The sequence below is a fragment of the Dipodomys merriami genome, unplaced genomic scaffold (assembly GCF_024711535.1).
Source record: "Dipodomys merriami isolate MVZ:Mamm:240054 unplaced genomic scaffold, mDipMer1.0.p SCAF_5, whole genome shotgun sequence".
NCBI classification, from domain to species: Eukaryota; Metazoa; Chordata; class Mammalia; order Rodentia; family Heteromyidae; genus Dipodomys; species Dipodomys merriami.
In genome coordinates, this window is record NW_027206068.1 from 16269345 (window position 1) to 16287875 (window position 18531).

An 18531-nucleotide genomic window follows, 5' to 3' on the forward strand; every position below is an offset into this window, starting at 1 on the left:
GCACTGGCTTTTCAAGCCTGTAATCCTAGCTACTTAGGAGGCTGAGATCTGAGGATCATGGTTTAAAGCCAGCCTAGACAAGAAAGTCCATGAGATTCTTATCTCCAATTAACCACCAGTATCCCGGAAGGGGTGCTGTGGCTCAAGTGGTAGAGTGCTTGCCTTCAGCTGAAGAGTTCAGGGACAGTGCCCAGGCCCAGAGTTCAAGCCCCCTGACCTCACCCCCCCCAAGTGATATGTTTGAGATGATCCCATTAGGGTAGAGACTCTCTAATAGAATTTATACCCTATGAGAAGACCCCATGCAGTATAAAGAATTAGCAACTGGATAGTCATTAGCAAGCCATCATGACTTGATCATGCTGGCAACTAATTTTAAACTTACCAGCTGGACTGCTGCAATAACTTATTCTTTAAGAAAGTTTATGGTATTTGGTTACAGTAACTAAAAGTGACAACCCTTTTGTCTGACTTCTGTACATGGATGAGAATATGGATCCATAAAGAAAAACACTAGAAAAAAATCTATAATTAGAACATGCCTTTTCCTTATTGGGTATTAACTTGTCTTCTGTAGATCATTGGCTGGTATGTAGAGTTACTAGAAGTTGTTTTGATTAGTCTGTGGTTGTTGATTTCATTTTTCTTTGAAAAACAAGTTCCTGAAACATTTGCATCCACAATCATCCAAATGGCACGTTCCCAAAACTTTAGAAATAACTACAATGATACCAAATATGATACCTTAATACAAGCACAATTCTACCTAGGGTTTTGGTCAAACACTCAATTAATATGTTTAACTCTTATTTTGATATAATTTATAGAAATGTTTAATGTCTACCAATTCATGAATATAAATTTCACAGGCCACTATATTTACAGTTAAATATAGTGACATGTTCATGATAAAATAGCTAGATTTTTATGTCTAAGTATATATGATACAGATATATAGAGAGAATCCTTCTTGAGAAGTTACAAAATATGGTTTTGTAGCAAAGGCTGTGTTTTTCATATTTAACAAATGCATTATTTCCTTGTGCCCAAAATGCAAATTTGCAAATTGCATCCAGGAACTCATCAAATCTGCTAGATGAATTATGTAATTCAATTTGGCAAAATTCTTGCACACAGCACAAATAGTTTTCTTTGGTTTTCTTGGATTCTGTTCTGAGAAGGAGGTAGCTGGAAAAAAATGAAAAATTACAGGATATGATTCATAAAAATCCCACATCTTTTTTGTGTGCTTGTACATTCATTTTTTTTAGGGAAAATGTTTTTGTGCCACAGCAATGATTCTTCTGCCTTTCAATAAGTATTTTTTAGTAAAAAAAAGATATCTACACAATATATCCAAATAATTAAAAATAGTAATAGCCAAAATGAGAGGAAAATGCATGCTATGCAGCAGCTAGAACCTGTAACATATTCATTAAATCTCTTTTTCACCAGAAAGGAATGTGAAGCCCAAACTTTAACATGGCCACAGTATGTACTCGAGAGCAAAGAAATGAAACCTCAGCTTTGTATTTTCCTGCCAAGCATTAGCCAAAAATCTTTTGCTCTCCAATATGTAATGGGTATCTGTTTTCCTGTCATGTTTTGAGAGAGAAGAAAATGATGCCCTTGTAATCTTATCCCTGCTCCAGTGTTTCAGACAAGTAGCGCTCACTACTATTCCTTCCTCTTCTCATTTGCTGCCAACAGTAAGATTAATCACACCCACCCACAGAAAAGACTACCAACACTCCCTAGAAGAGGTAATTTTCAGAGGAGGCAATAAACATCAGCTAATTAGTACTAGCAAGATCTCTGAAGATGGTCTATATGTTTTAATCTTCTGATTTCTTTCTCAGCATAGCTTGCCTTTTCACGGTAATTGAATTGGGTTTATGAAACACAGTTGTGGTTTACCTAGTGGGAAGGACCCTCTTAGAAGATGGAATAATGAAGACTTAGAAGTAAAAGTATGTTTTCCCTCCCTTCCTCCCTCCCTCCCTCCCTTCCTTTCATCCTCCTTCCCCCTTTCTTTCTTCTCTCTTTCTCTCCTTTTCCTGTTCTTTCTTTCTTTTCAATGCTAGAGCTTGAACTTAGGGCCTTCTACACTTGCTTGGAAATTTTTTTGCTTAAGGCCAATACTCTATCACATGACCACACCTTCACTTCTGACTTTTTGTTGGTTAATTGGAGACAAGAGTCTTTTGGGATTTGCCTGTGTGGGTGGGCTTTGAACCACTGTCCTCAAATCTCAGCATCTTGAGTGGCTAGAATTACAGGGACAAGCCACTGTTACCCATAGTTGAAGTGTCAATTTCATTATTAATGAAGAATTTACAGACTGTGAGAACTAAAGGGAGCCAGAGAATTTCTCCTTCCTTCCTTCCTTCCTTCCTTCCTTCCTTCCTTCCTTCCTTCCTTCCTTCCTTCCTTCATTTCTCTCTCTCTCTCTTTCTCTCTTTCTTTCATGGGGCCTGAACTCTAGGCCTAGGCACCATCCCTCAGCTCAAGGCTAGCACTCTACCACTTGAGCTACAGTGCCTTTGCCAGCAGTTTTTGCTTATGTGGTGCTGAGGAATCGATCCCAGGGCCTCATGCATGCAAGGCAAGAACTCTACCACCAAGCCACCTTCCCAGCCCTTCTCTATCACTTTGTAGAAGCCTGAAATTCCTCACAAAGCTGTCCCTGTGTGTGAAAGACCTGATTAACTGCAACACTTCAGACATATTTTTTTTAACGCTAGTTGAAATTTCTTTCTGAATGTATAGCCAAATTTACCAAAGTTAGGAAAATGTCCAGTACCAGGAATAAAGAAGACACTAAAAAAATGGGTGTCAAGTAGAGAGTCTATGCTGTTATTGTCTTAGATGGGGTTTGCTGAGCTGTCAGTACAAGTAAACTAGACGTTTGCACTTTTGTGTTCATGCAGAGACAGGAGGGAACCCTAGAGACTTTTTTAGGTAAGAGAATTGAAACCAAGAAACTCATATTTTCACACATGTTTGCAATTAATCCAAAATTCTTAGAGGCTGGCCTCTAAATGGTAAGAGAGACAAAAACAAACAAAAAGAAAAGAAAAAAAATTGATCTGCCAACTAACAATGGAAGACAACAAGGAACTGAAGGAAGTTGGCTCTTTCTTTGTGGAAACTGGGTGTGGAAAAATATTCCTTGTGAGAAATTCAGACGTAGATTCTGTTGAACCCAGGGACAGGTTTGTGATTGTCATTTGCATTAGTTATATTGTCAAAAATCCTCTAAATAGAATTATGAGAAATGAAGTGCTCCTATGTGGTAAAACTTCTAGAAATGCAAAATTGCCTGGGAAATCTGTTCTCAATTCAGATAACAGAGAGTACATGGATTCTACAGACAAAAGTCCGGCTGAAAATGACTTCACAATAAATAACTTTTCAATGGAATAAGCAAAGTAATTAAAACAAATAATTTAGTCCTTCTGCTCATAGGGTATTCTGATGGACCTTGTGAAGTAAATGAGCTGAAAATCACTAAAATATAAAACAAGAAATCTGACCAGTGAAAGAACACTACATGGGATATTTTAATTCTTAGAGTTTGTTTCTTATTGTAAAAATACTAGTACAGAGGGGTTACATGATTGAGGTAATGGGTACATTTCCTATCAAGCATTGTTACCTCCTCCTTTGTTTTTTTCCCTGTCATCACTTCCCTCCCAACCTCCCCAACTCCTTCTTCCTCCCCCAAAGTTGTAAAGCTCATTTTCAACATAGTGTCTTGTGCATCTCATTGTTACAGTGGGTCAACCTGTAACCTTATTGCAGCATTTTTTAAATTTCCCTTCCCCTCCCCAAATTAGAAAAATGGTTATACAAGATGCAGGGCACCAACATCAAATACAGTGAAAACAGGGTTTATACAGTAGGGGGTGGGGGGAGAACATACAAAAGAAACAAAAAAAATCACATAGTACATTATAAATGTTTAAACAATAGCAAGAAAGAAAAAAAACCACTGGTGTTCCTATCTTGGGGTTCATTTCGTGTAACATCTTATATAGTCATATGTACACAGCTTTTCACCTTTTCTGCTTGTCCTAGACTAGTTATTGCAAATAAGGAAAACCACAGGACCTATGTTTCTTTGGGCCTGGCTTACTTCACTTAATATAATTTTTTCCAAGTCTTTCCATTTCATAACAAATGGGTGATGCCATTCTTTCTGATGGAGGCATAGAATTCCATTGTATAGATATACCACATTTTCTTGATCCATTTATCTACTGAGGGATATCTGGGTTGGTTCCATATCTTAACTATGGTAAATCATGCTGATAAACATAGTTGTGCTGGTAGCTTTAGTATGGCCTTGTTTGTGATCATTTGGGTACATGCTCCAAAGTGGGATTGCTGGGTCATAGGGGAGCTCTATGTGGAGTCTTTTGAGGAACCGCCATACTACTTTCCAAAGTGATTGAACAAGTTTACATTCCCACCAACAATGCAGTAGGGTTCCCTTTTGGCCACATCCCCTCCAGCATCTGTTTTTTTTTAAATTAGATTTCTTGATTCTAGCCATTCTAACTGGGGTGAGGTAGAATCTCAATGTTGTTTTGATTTGCATGTCTTTTTTGTTGTTTTTAATATATGTATTTTATTGTAAAGATACTGTACAGAAGGGTTACAGTTACATGTGCAAGGTAATGAGTCCCTTTCCTATCGAGCATTTGTTACACCCTCCTTTGTTTTCCCCCTACCATCCCTTCCCTCCTCACCTCCTCAACTCTTCCCTTCCACTCCTCACCGTCCCCCCCCCCAGTTATTTTTTGTGTCCATACCGGGGTTTGATCTCAAGGCCTGAGCACTGTTTCTTACCTTTTTTTGCTGAAGTGTTATTTGCTAACACATGAACCATAACTCCAGTTCCAACTTCTTAGTGGTTAATTGGAGATAAGGATCTCATAGACTTCCCTGCCAGAGCTAGCTTCAAGCTGGAATCCTTGATCTCAGTCTCCTGAGTAGTTAGGATTACAGTTCATTTCTGACATTGTCCTGTGAGTATCGTGGTTGCATTGGGTCATCTTTTGTACTTCTTTCAGCATTTTGTTATTTCCCTTCCCTTCCCCCAATCAGATAAATGCATATACAAGATGGAGGGTACCAGAATAAAAAACAGAGATTGCCAGTGATAAACCAATGGAAAAAGAAAAATGAAATAAGAAGAAAGAACTAGATACAGTAAAATGGCAACATCAAGACTGACAACAAAAAAAAAAAAAAATAAAGACCTGTTGTTTCCAAGTCTTGGAGTTCATTTTAATTAGCATCATTTTGTATGGTCATATGTACATATCTCTTGAGCTATTTTGATTCTCAGTCAGGACTAACTTAGGCTTATACTAATTCTTGCATATGAGGGAAACCATAGAGCTTATGTTTCTTTGGGTCTGGCTTACTTCATTTAATAGGATTTTTTCCCAAGTCTTCCAGTTGCTTACAAAAGGGGCAATGCCATTCTTTCTGATAGAAGCATAAATTTCTATTGTGTAAATATACCACATTTTCTTGATCCATTCATCTATTGAGGGACATCTGGGTTGGTTCCATATCTTAGCTATGGTAAATAATGCTGCAATAAATGTAGTTGTGCTGGTAGCTTTAGTATGGCCTAGTTTGAGATCATTTGGATAAATGCCCAGGAGTGTGATTGCTGGATCATAGAGGAGTTCTGTTTAGTCTTTTGAGGAACCTCCAGACTGCCTTCTAGAGTGGTTGAACCAGCTTACATTCCCACCAACAGTGTAGTTGCATTCCCTTTTGGCCACATCCCTGCCAGCATCTGTTATTTGTTTTCTTGATGGCCATTCTAACTGGAGTGAGGTGGAATCTCAATGTGTTTTTGATTTGCATTTCTTTTATGGCCAATGATGCTGAGAATTTCTTCATGTGTCTATTGGCAATGCTTATTTCCTCTTCAGAAAAGACTCTTTTTAATTCTTTAGCCCACTTAATGGGGTGGCTGTTTCTCTGGGGATTTGTTATTAAGGTGGTTAATATTTTGAGCTCTAGATATATTTTTCATAAGATAAACTTATCTGTTGTATAGCTAGTGAAAAACTTCTCCCAATCTGTGATCCCATTTATCAAGACTTTCTTTGATTTGTTGTGTTTCTTGATCTTTATTTAGGAAGTTTTAACCTGTTCTGAGGAGTCTTAGCATGTCCCCTATCCCTTCCTGTAATATTTTCAGGGTCTCTGCTTCTACCTTGAGGTCTTTGATCCATTTGGAGTTGATTTTGGTACAGGGTGATATATAAGGATTCATCTTCAATTTACTGCATGTTTGTAGCCAATTCTGTCAGCACCATTTTTTGAAGAGACTGTTTTTCTTCCATCTGATAACTTTGGCTCCCTTATGAAAGATTAGGTGGCCATAGGTCTGTGGGAACATATCTGGGTCTTCAATTCTATTCCATTGGTTCTCTTGCTTGTTCATGTGCCAGTACCAAGCTGTTTTTATAACTACAGATTTATAATAGAGTTTGAAGTTTGTTATTGATAAAAATGAGTACATTTTAAAAAGTGATTTAAGTAATCAATGAAAGTTAAAATTTAAAAACAAGAATACATAAATGTACACTTGGAGAATTGAGAAAATTTCTTGAAGAGCAATAGAAATCATAAAACACAAAAATACGGAGTGAAGCCTATCAGTATATATCCAATAGGAGTCATATCTAATAAACGTTACAGAAAAAGGCAATGGGAGACTGCCAGAACTATTGTCAGTTATAAATAATGAGATTTTCCTGATTTAGAGGAAACAATCAAATCTTCAGATTTAGAAAACATTAAGTCATTTGCTGGTTCAACACACAGAAAAAGAGAACAAAACAGATTACAAACAAGAATGCAATGCAGGTAAATACAGCATCTTGGTAATGAATATAGAAACAAGTATTTGATAAAATGGTATTATCAGAAGGCTGAGAAAAAAATTGACAGGTAACTTACAATTCTATACCCAGCCATTATATCATTATAGTGAGGCCTAAAAAAAGAATAATTCATTCTGCTTAGGCACAGTGGGAGATGTATTGCTGAAAGAAATAAAATTAGTAGGTAAAAAAAACTCTAATCTCACTGCAATACTATAATAGTAAAAAATTAGAAAGAACACAAGTCCACAGACTGAAAAAGGAATTAAAGAAAACATTGTACAATGGAATATTATTAACCCATAAAATAGTAAGTATCATTCATAAGGACATGGATGAAAATGACAAGCTTTACTCAAATGAAATAAGCCAAACACAGAAAAATGAATGACTTATGATCTGAATTACTTGTAGAACCTCAAAACAGTTGATCCTAGAGATGTTCAGAGTTGAATAGTGATTACAAGAGCCTGAGAAGAACAATGAGGAGAAAGGTTTAGAGAAAAGTCGGCCAATGAGTACAAGCAGCTAAACTGAAAAAACAATTCCTGTTGCATAGCAGGGTAATTATAGATAAATATAATATGTTCTGTATTTCTGAATAAATGACAAGGAAAGATAATTTACCATCAAATAAGGTATTCATACTTGGAAAGACAGATAAGCCTGCCCTTATTTGAATATTATAAAATATATACATGGACCAAAATGTAACTTGCATCTCATGATAGGCACCTAAATTTTTTTTGTTTGTTTTTGTTTTTGTTTTTGGGTCCGGTCATGGGGCCTGAACTCTGGGCCTGGGCGCTGTCCCTCAGCTCTTCAGCTCAAGGCTAGCGCTCTACCACTTGAGCCACAGCACCACTTCCGGCTTTTTTCTTTTTGCTTATGTGGTGCTGAGGAATCGAACCCAGGGCCTCAGGCATGCAAGGCAAGCGCTCTACCGCTGAGCCACCTTCCCAGCCCAGGCACCTAAATTTTTATGCAGTAGAAACATAAAAAATTAGAAAAGAAAATAATATGAGCTTTATTATATCATCTAAGCCTCAATTTGATCATCTATTCTATTACTCTCATCACAGGAACATAGTAAGATTTAAATGATGGCACAAGGACAATGTTACATAACTAGCCATTCATATATTAAAAATATTTAGAAAAAAGTCCAATTCAAACATTGAATAGAAATGGAGAAAAATAAAAATAATGCAGTCACACACACACACACACACGCACACATATGAAATGACTTCATTTTGCATGGATATAAAACCTTTTACATTTTGTTAGGAATCCATTTTCTTTTTTTTATTTTATTTTTATTATTTTTATTGTGAAAATACTGTACAGAGGGGTTACAATTACATGGGCAAGATAATGAGTACATTTCTTATCAAGCATTGTAGCCTCCTCCTTTGTTTACCCTTCCCATCCCTTCCCATCCTTCCCCCCCACCGTATCCCCCCCCCCAAGTTGTAAAGTTCGTTTTCAACATGACAACTTGTACTTCTCATTGTTGCAACAGGTCCACCTGTATCCTTATTTAACTGATTTTTTTTCCCCCTTCCCCTCCACAAATTATACCGACATCAAATACAGTGAAAGCAGGGGTTATACTGTGGGGGAGGGACATACAAAGCAACAAAGAAATAATCTTATAATTGCATTAGAAACAAATGCATGAAAGAAAAACAACATTTGAAATACATATCTTAGGGTTCATTTTTCCTAACATCACCTTATCTGACCTTTTCTGCTTGACTCATACATATACTAGATATTGCAAATAAAGGAAATCATGAGACCTATGTTTCTTTGGGATTGGCTTACTTCACTTAATATAATTTTTTCCAAGTCTTTCCATTTCCTAACAAATGGGGCAATGTCATTCTTTCTGATGGAGGCATAGAATTCCATTGTGTATATATACTACATTTTCTTGATCCATTCATCTACTGAGGGGCATCTGGGTTGGTTCCATATCTTAGCTATGGTAAATAATGCTGCAATAAACATAGTTGTGCTGGTAGCTTTGGTGTGGTCTTATTTGTAAACATTTGGGTAAATGCCCAAAAGTGGGACTGCTGGGTCATAGGGGAGCTCTATGTAGAGTCTTTTGAGGAACCTCCATACTGCTTTCCGAAGTGGTTGAACAAGTTTACATTCCCACCAACAATGTAGTAAGGTTCCCTTCTGTCCACATCCCCTCCAGTATGTGTTGTTATTAGAGTTCTTGATTTTTGCCATTCTAACTGGGGTGAGGTCAATTTTCAAAAACAGATCATCAACTCGTTTTTGAAATTTTCACTTTTTGTTACTTAATGAAATGATTTACTTTAATCAAATCTTAATTTTTTATTGTGAAAATAATGTACAGAGGGGTTACAATTACATGGGTAAGGTAATGAGTACATTTCTTATCAAGCATTGTTGCCTGCTCCTTTGTTTCCCTAAATTTTTTAAACTTACATTGATTTCAAAAATTTATCTATATGTATGTGGGATTATGTCATTTTAAATGGACTATATTACCTTCAGTGTGGAGTTTATATTTTCTAGGTACACTAAGAACTTGGCATTTTAAGATAAATTTGATTTAAAATATTTCTCCTAATTTCTCGAGCTTCTCATACATTAAAATCAAACTCTCTTTCAGAATCTTGTTTGTTTATTCTTAGGACATATGAAAGAATGTCTTTTCCACAGTGTAGATTAGGTCACATAAGGAATGGTCATCTGTAGTCCCAGCTACACAGTAGGTAGGAAGATTATAGAAAGATTGTAGTCCAAGGCTTGATCACTGCTAAAGTGTGAGACTCTAGCTAAAAACTAAAGCAAACAAGGGTTTGGGGTCATGGTCCAATGGTAGAGTCTGCCTGGCAAGTTTAAAACCCTGAATTCAAACCCCAGTACTGCCACACAAACAAAGAAAAAAAACATGAAGTATTAACTATTTTGATCAACATGGAGGACCATGAGAAACAGTAGGACCATCAAGTCTGGAAGCACTTTGAGTTCAATAACCATGTAGCACCTGTTAATCAATGCAACAAATATTTCAGGTTTGTATTTTCAACTGGAAACTATTCTTTTGAAAGAATGGAGTGATACTGGTTCGTCATTTTCTACTTACACCCCATTGTTTCAAATTCTGTCTTTTCACCATGGAAACTTACAAGAAACAACCATGAAGTAACATTTGCCATTTGAAAAATTTGATTAAACCAAAGGTATTCACTATTGAAATCCATTCTAGTCACCCATTCTATCTCGTTTACTTTCTCTTAGATGAAATATTACTATCTTTTTCTCAAAGGAACCCAAACCATTATCCATTGGAAAACAGTCATACTTTAGAATGTTAAAAATTACAGGGGGTTAGAAAACACAAAAGTAATTATTAGTCTTGGACTAGATTTCAAGAGTGTGGAATACATGTTCTAAAGATATCTTAGGGCTCTTGACTAGATTAAAGTAAGATGTTGTAACAGGGAAAGGAAGAACTGTTTTGTAACTTGTACTTGCTGTATAAACTTAGCCACAATTACCATATCCATTTAACATGATAATTTAATAAAAATATTAAGGATAGCAGAGACAAGAATATGATATATTTTAAAGATTAATCATAGATTTTTAGTAAAAGAATACCTTGGATAGATAATGTACACCATTTGGAACGACAGTAGGTAAGGCAAAGTAGATGTGGGTGAAAATTGAATCCTGTCTTACTAACTCTAACAGTGGGTGAGGCTTGAAGCTATCATCTGCAAATGGACATAATTGCATCTATTGTGTAAGATTCATATGGTTAACTAGAATTCTAGTACAGTTTTCAATACAGTAATAGTAGAGACTATAGTAGGCATTTAATTTAATAACTTAATTTAATATAGCTTCTATTATCCTTCATATCAGCCAGTAGACAGCATCCAAACCAGTAATTCTATTTTAATTTACTTTCCTTGCTTTGTGGATTATTACTTCATCATAAGGGAAATTTACTTGTAAATCAATGTTTTCATTTCCGCAAAGTTGAATAGTATGTCACAGTCACTTATAAGTAATAAAAATTTTATTTATTCAACAAACATTTGTCAAATATCTTGTTGCTGTGTGACGGTAAGCATCAAAATAAGAACACTTTTATTTCAAATAGCTTTTATTCACAGAGGACTAGAGGAAAATCTAATTCAGTAGAAAACACAAGACAAAAAAGCATTTTTCATTCATTCTGAAGAAGGGTCATGATATTAACAACATCAACAATAATTTGAGACATGACTCTGTGTTTTCAAATCCAGCAGCAACAAAAAAGGAATCAGAGAAAAGGTGAACCCTGTGAGCATGTTCAACAATGGTACAGTTATTGTTTATTGATCCTTTTTATAATCATTCTGCATGTCTGGGAAAATACACTGGAAGCACAACTTTTAGATGTTTGGCAACATATCTTTTTCTCAGCAGCTTGAGATGACAGATCTTGGTGAATGCTAGTCAAAAAAATTTAGGGTAAAACCACTGGTGCACAGACAACAAACTGATCTTATTACAGAAACATATATCAGAACACAATAGAAAAGACACGTTAATTTTACCATAAACCAGAAACTCCAGATTATTGGCACATACATCAAGAAGCCTGGCCTAGTGTTTAATCACAGAAGTAATAAATATTGGTTTCCTGCTTGACCTGCCCACCTGATTTGAAAATATTAGGAACTTGCTTTCAAATTACACCAACTGCCAGCCCTATAACTTATGAAATGGCCATTTGTATTTAACAAGTTTGCAATCCTAGCAGCCATTGAAAAAGTAACTTATATCATCTAGTTGTTGTGGAAATAGAGATGAACATTTCTTATCTAGAAAGAGTTTGGTAATCTTACAATTTAGAAGATCAAAGAAAGATTTTAGAAAAAAGAACTACTAAAATAAAGCCAAAAATTTGAGTACATAAGGAAGTAGAATCATCCTTACTCAGATGTATAGAATTTTAACTATTTGTTATTACTTCATTTGCATTCAACTTTATAGATATAAAGACAATAGCCAGATATTGCTGCAATCACTCTATTAATTGTAACAAAATTACATCTCCAAGAAAGGTCAACTATAACAAAGGATAAAAGACATGACTACAATGTCCCCGGAAATATTTGATTAACCATTCTTATTATATTGATGTTGTTGCTTGTTCTTAATGTGCTTAATGCCTAAACAAGTAAATAGAATAAGACTCTTTAATTGAAATGTCTGGAAACATTTTTTATTTCCAAAATATATTGATTTAAAAATTCCCCTTAGTCATTTTTTTGCTTCAAGTGAGTGTTTATGATTGTAGGTTCAACTCACAATAACATCTTGCAAAGCATACAGAAGAAAAGTATATGTACAACTGTTTCTACCCCAATACTAGCACTACACAATTGAAGAGATTTTAAAACTATATTTGAAACAAAAACATTTTATATTAATAAAAGCAAGTGCCAAGCTTCAATTATAGACCCAAACACAAGAACTTTGGGTGTTTTTAAGATAAAAATGATCAAAACATAGTCGAGTGGTACTTGACATAGGAGAGATTAAATGAAGTATAAGAATAACCTATTCAGAGTTCTGTAAACTAACTTGCAAAAAGTAAGCTCAATGGCAATCTCAAAAAAGAAATTGTGAAGTTTGTTTCTGCCTAGAAAACATAAAGTAGAGATTTGAGATACCATTAAATGTATAGATATGGCAATTTGGTACTGGAAAACAGGAGAAGCAGAAAGATTGGAAAGAAAACGATCAATTAGAAACATTGGTACAGTACAGTGAATTGCTTAGTGTTCCAATTGAGAACTAAGGAATTTTAAGAAATTGTTACAACTCATTGCCTTATCATTGAGAACAAGTCCAAGCAGCTCTAGATCAATAGTCGAGGGCTGTACGATCTAGCTATATCTGGAATATTAACAACGGACTCAGCCTTTGCTTAATATATTACACAAAACCTATAAGAAATATCATAGATAAAAACAAACTGTAATTAAATGGGAGGAATCAAGTTCTGTAGTTCTGTGTGTGTTCCATGCTCACGGGATGTTTTTATCCTCTGGTCACATGACAATCATGCACTCCTTATGAAGGATTTAATGATGCAAAGCAAGCTCATAAGAGTTAGGAGTTAAGAGCCATGATTTTCAATGTAAATATACTCAGAGAAAGAAGCCACAGATAAGCACTTTCATATTTCAGTGATAGTGTTGATGAAGGTGATGAGTACTTCAGAATACTTCTATTAAAAGACCATAAATAGTCCATAACACTGCTAGAAACCAGAATATAATTGTGTCCTAGGGGAACACAAGCAATTTGGTGGTGATCATGGTCATGTTGATGATCAGACAATAAAATGCCTTCACTTCTTAGCATAGATCATCTGTTTTTCATTTCTTGTGAAGGCGAAAATACTCTCTTTTTGGAGATAGTCTAACAACAGGTGTTCTTTTCTCTTTCTCTCTTTCTCTCTCTGTCTCTCTCTGTTTCTCTCTATCATTTTCTCAGCATGAAAGTGATTTCATTCCTGAAGCAGGAAAAGAATGCTAAGATAGATACTGCTAGAAATGGCAGTATCAAATTCTGGCACAATGGTTATTTCAAACTAAGAATGAATCACTTTTAAGGCAGAAAATTTGCCTTGTTTCTTCTGGGGCTATTAGATTTGTCACCACTGAGACAAAATGAGAGTAATTTTAACAGGAAGAATAGGAAAAAATGTTTAAATAAATTGTCCTAAATATAAATGCTAGGCTTAAAAAAAACTAGAAGTTTAAAAGTGCTGATCTAAGAAGAAATTTCTCCCAGGAGACTTTCAATATGATCATTCTATTTTACTTCCATATGGAGTCTGTAAAGACACCCAGTAAATCCACAGGCTTTGCAATTGACCTCTAGAAATAAAACAGGCCTGAACTATTAGGAGAGACCCAGGCCATAATTTCTGAAATCTTTGTGAGAGATGACCCATTTTCAAGGCCACCATGTTTTTTCAGTAAGGGGAATAAGAGATGGGCATGTGGTTATAGTCAGCATTAAGGGCAAGATTTTTCTTCCTAGGAATGGAAATGCACCTTCTATGTGATGTTTTTCAATAAATGTTTAAATCCATTTTCTCCAAAAGAGGATTTCTATCTCTACTACAGATAACATACATGTATTAAAATATATGAAAATATTTAATCTGAGTATTCTTCTAATTAAGCAATGACAACGGGTCCATTTTGCTCAGTATTAAGTAGAAATGTCTAGGTTTTTCCAAGCTCAATATATAACTCAAATTATACTGTGTAAGAAAATTGACTTACTAAGTTTTGGTTTTGTATCTATTATGAAATCACTACTAATATTATTTACTAGTAGCTTTTTCAAAAATATGATTTTTATTCACCATAGATGAGTTAATCTTCAGATAGGAAGAGAGTTCATGTGATTTTCCTTCAAAGTATAGATCAGATGAAGTACCTAACTGGTAATGTTTAGGGGACCATTTTTTCCCCACTAGCCTCTTTCTGGGACCCGTTTGGTACATGCAATAAAGTGTAACTATGAGTTTAGAAGTGTAAATGTGAGTATAGAAAAAAACTATACAAATGAAACTGCCCCTCCAGAAAGTGCTAGTCTATTTTAAAAGAAGTGTTGAGAGTCTCAGAAAATGTATCCATTCTCTTGCTCAGAGATGTACTCTGATGTAATGGTCTAATCAAACAGTACTACATTCTGTCCTTACAATTACATTCGGCTGCCATTAATCTTCTCCACAGCTTTCTGCCTCTCTTGATACCCCCGTGACTAGTGTGTACGGTGTCAAATGGAAGGATGTGTGAATAACTCCTTAATGTGTCAAGCTTTAAATCCAAGTGCCCATGGAGATGTCCCAGAGATAGGGCTTTATCAGATAGACGGCTTGGCATAAATCATGGCAGGAACCTCAGTATATTAGTAGCTCATTAAATTTTCATTGCCATCATTTAAAAAATATTCAGGAAGGAGGAAGAGTAGTCTTAGGGATTTATAATTATGAAGTTAGTTTTAAAATTTGCCAATTATGTTTCTTAATAAACTAAAGGTAGAGGGTCTTTCGTTTTTTAAGCCTTCAGCTCTGCTATCTGATTTTCCTTAAGTAAATTTCCTCAAGCCATTAACAAAGTAACAAGAGCTTGAAAATACGACTCATGTATTTTTCTGAAAATGTCAAGAAAATGAAATTTAGGAAAAATAATCATTACTATTATGAGTCTAGATTAACTTAACCCTTATGCAATGAAGATAATTTTTTACCTAATACTGAACTATATTCCATTTCAGAGTGTCTCAAATTTCTAAGATGTTAAACTAAATATTGAGCCATTTTTGTATATGTAATAAAAGTCTTTAAAATTAAAATGGTAATCCTAAAAAAAACCAAATGCATGAAAAATATGGTCTGACTGTATAACAAAAGGGAGTTGTATAATTCTACTTGAGTGAAATCTTTCATCTTTGATTTACAGGTTAGAGTCTGCCCTAACTAGAACCATATTGCTCCATATCTTTCCTATCATGGCCTTCCCTAAAACCTTGTTTTAATTAAGGTTTCTTTCAGATTTCTGAATAAAAGCATGACAATCTTCACTTATGGCTTTAATATATCCTTTGAGTTAGTCAAAGATGTTAAAAGAAACATCGGCTATTTCAAAAGGATCATCCAGATATCGAGTATGTAAGGTATGGTAACCTCCCTGTCTTTAGGTGTTGGAGTATACATTGAAATAGAATTTTCAGAAGTAGCAGGAAAAACCTGCTTCTGTAATCATTAGTAAACTGCTTTTAATCTCAGAAATATATGTCCTTTATCTTTGACCTCTGCCACTAAGGTAAAGTGTGGAAAGGTTAAATTTTGTGTTTATTTTCACAGGAAGGCACAGCTTCTTGGTTCACTCAGTCCAGAGTGACTTCAGGTACACAGTACCTTCATTAACATATTTCAGTGATCATGAAAATTCAGTGACAATGCTTAAGCTATGTTCGCCTCAGTGGTTTAATCACTAAAACAACACATGCTGACAAAGCAACAGTGTTAACCTGGAAAGTAAACAAGAGAAATACTCAAAGCCCTTGTGTAATAGGGGAGATTATGAGTGATTTTTAGTTTTTCTAAAGAAAGGAAGGATGAAAGTGTTTGTTTTTAAAGAAGCCACAGGTGGTGGTGTGGGCACAAATGAAAAGGTAAGATAATGCATTTTTGATTGATTTGGAAAAAATTCAGACCATGTTTAAAAACTTACGTGCTTCTTAAAGACATAGACATAAGACATATACTTAGAGGTTCTGTCACCAAGGAATAGAGCTGAGGGACCCACATTGGCCTATACAACTGCATGTGAAAATAAGAAATAGATGTTACCGAAGCAGGATTTTTCTTTTTCAAAAAAGTGACAAAAATATTGCACCATAACATAGGAGTATGTGAGTTTCCTTTGGTATCAGGCTTTGAGATACAGCTTGTATTATTTTACTGTAGAAAGCCCTACCCTAGGTCCTCCATCTTGACTTCTTCCTAGTTGAACTGTGTGGTAAAAACAAATGCAAAATAACAAAACAAAACAAAAAAGAAAGAAAACTTAAACCCACTGTAATCTGTCTGGAATTGTGACCCCTTCATAGCTGAGAAATCCTGTAAACAATTTGTGACTGCTAGACAAAAAAATTGCCCAATAAAACACTGATCAGAATGTTAGGAATGAATATGTTTCAGCTTTTGCCGCAAGTTTCCCTGGCTATCGTCGCTTCTGAAAAATTAACAATATCTAATGCTGTGTTGGATGTTCCTAGTTCCATGCTTCATGTCAGGGAGTGGGTCTCCCAGCATAAGAAAGGCATGCTGGAAGCAGTTTCTCCCAATCGTGGTTTACTGTAACTTTAGAATCACAGTGGTTAAGTTTCAGGAATCTTTAATGCCCTTTCAAGTCCATCCAAAGAACAAGTGAAGCTGCTGTTCAGAATTTTGTGCCCAGTGTTTATGATCCATCGAACTGTGCCACCCAGGCAGCAGACAAGACATGTCTGAGGGTGCTGGGTGGGGGTGGGGTTACACATGATGTCACACACAGGAAATATCGGGGGAGATTTGGCACTTCATGAGGCCGGCTCCTCTTCCATGGGCTCACAAGCAGCTCTGTAAAAATAAACAGGCAATCAGAATACGGCATAAGAGTACACAATGACATTGTAGGTTTTCATGCATAATCAAAGCTGATTTTTCAGCTCTCTCTGATGTTTATTTGTGTTATTCAGTTATCCATAAATAGGGTTTCTTTCCTAGGAAGTATAAATAAATGTCAAGTGGAAAAACATTTTAGATCCAAGCAATCATTGGAAACGTTCCTGTTTATATTAAAACATGTCAGAATATTTTATAACTCTAGATTCCAAAACGTACATGTTTTGTGTCTAGTGCAGTCCAATAATTTATTGAAAAAATTAGCTATGATATTTTTATTTTCAGAGCAATTGCAGTGATTTCCTATGGAACCAGTTTGCTAATGAGAGCAAAGAACCCAGCTAGCTTCTGGAGGAGACTCACCAGGGCCCTGGTTTTTGCTTCTGTTCTTTCATAACTGGATTGGCCCTCTGCCGGAGGCATTGAAAATCAAATTCTGAATTTGATTAGTAAATCACTGCTTACAGACCCAACATTTTTATAAGAAACGCACTATGGCAGTGTGTAAATAGTTTTTATTCGGCATCATCTGTGGAGAGTTCTGCTCAGCTAAAACCAAAACTAATTGCTTGAAAATTTATACTTGAGAGTTAACCTTAATTTAGTAACACTTTGAGGGTGTTTTAAGGCAAACTTTCAGAATGATTTTCATTTAGTCAAAAGAACAAATTGCAGCAGGAATCCAAATACATGAGGTAGTTGGATTGTCTTAGGAAGTTAGATTACTGGGATCAGAGATGCCAGGATTGAGCTTGAGTGTGAGTACTTCAGTCTGCAACCATTGCAACTGCTACTGTTAGAATCACATTTCTGTCAAACTATGGTCTCAGGTGTCGACCCTGAGGAAAAACTTGTTTTTCACGGAATTAAGGAAGAGTAAAAAGATATGACGGAGAATGTACAAACAACAAATAGTGTAAGGCATTAGTAATTACTTCATTTCTGCAGCTCTCATGCACATACAATGTTGACACATGGCCTGAGAAACAGGGATGTAAGCATCCCTAAAAGAAACACAGTGCATGCAGGATAGTCCTATCTGGATGATGGAATAATTGATTGGTAGTTTTCATTTTCTCTTGCATATTGGTTATGTATTTGCCAGGATTGAATAACGGATACGCTTTCATATTACAAAAAAGTGCAGTGTTTAAAGCAATATATTTATGAAGCACTAGTCATGCTATTTTAGAGATTTACAAGGAAAAAAAGGAAAAAAATTAAATAGTTGCCATTTAGCTTAGTATTTCTATAGCATTTCATTTAAAACATTGGAGAAAATATATTACCCATGGAGTGGCAACAAAATACGTCAACATTTTAAAAAACAAAGAATAAGAAGCATTATATATTTATAATTTAACATTACCA

General features: G+C 35.4%; 1 protein-coding gene across 6 annotated transcripts in view; it reads right to left on the reverse strand.

Moving 5' to 3' along the window:
- Window positions 1–11103: 11103 nt before the first annotated feature.
- The window catches only part of Hdac9 (histone deacetylase 9), an 851473-nt gene continuing 844045 nt past the window's right edge, over window positions 11104–18531 (reverse strand). For all 6 annotated transcript variants that reach the window (XM_069996136.1, XM_069996137.1, XM_069996140.1 and 3 more), the window contains one exon: window positions 11104–17115. In XM_069996136.1, coding sequence (XP_069852237.1) covers window positions 17076–17115 — 40 coding nt within the window. In that variant the 3' untranslated portion in view covers window positions 11104–17075. The remainder of the gene's footprint in view (window positions 17116–18531) is intronic.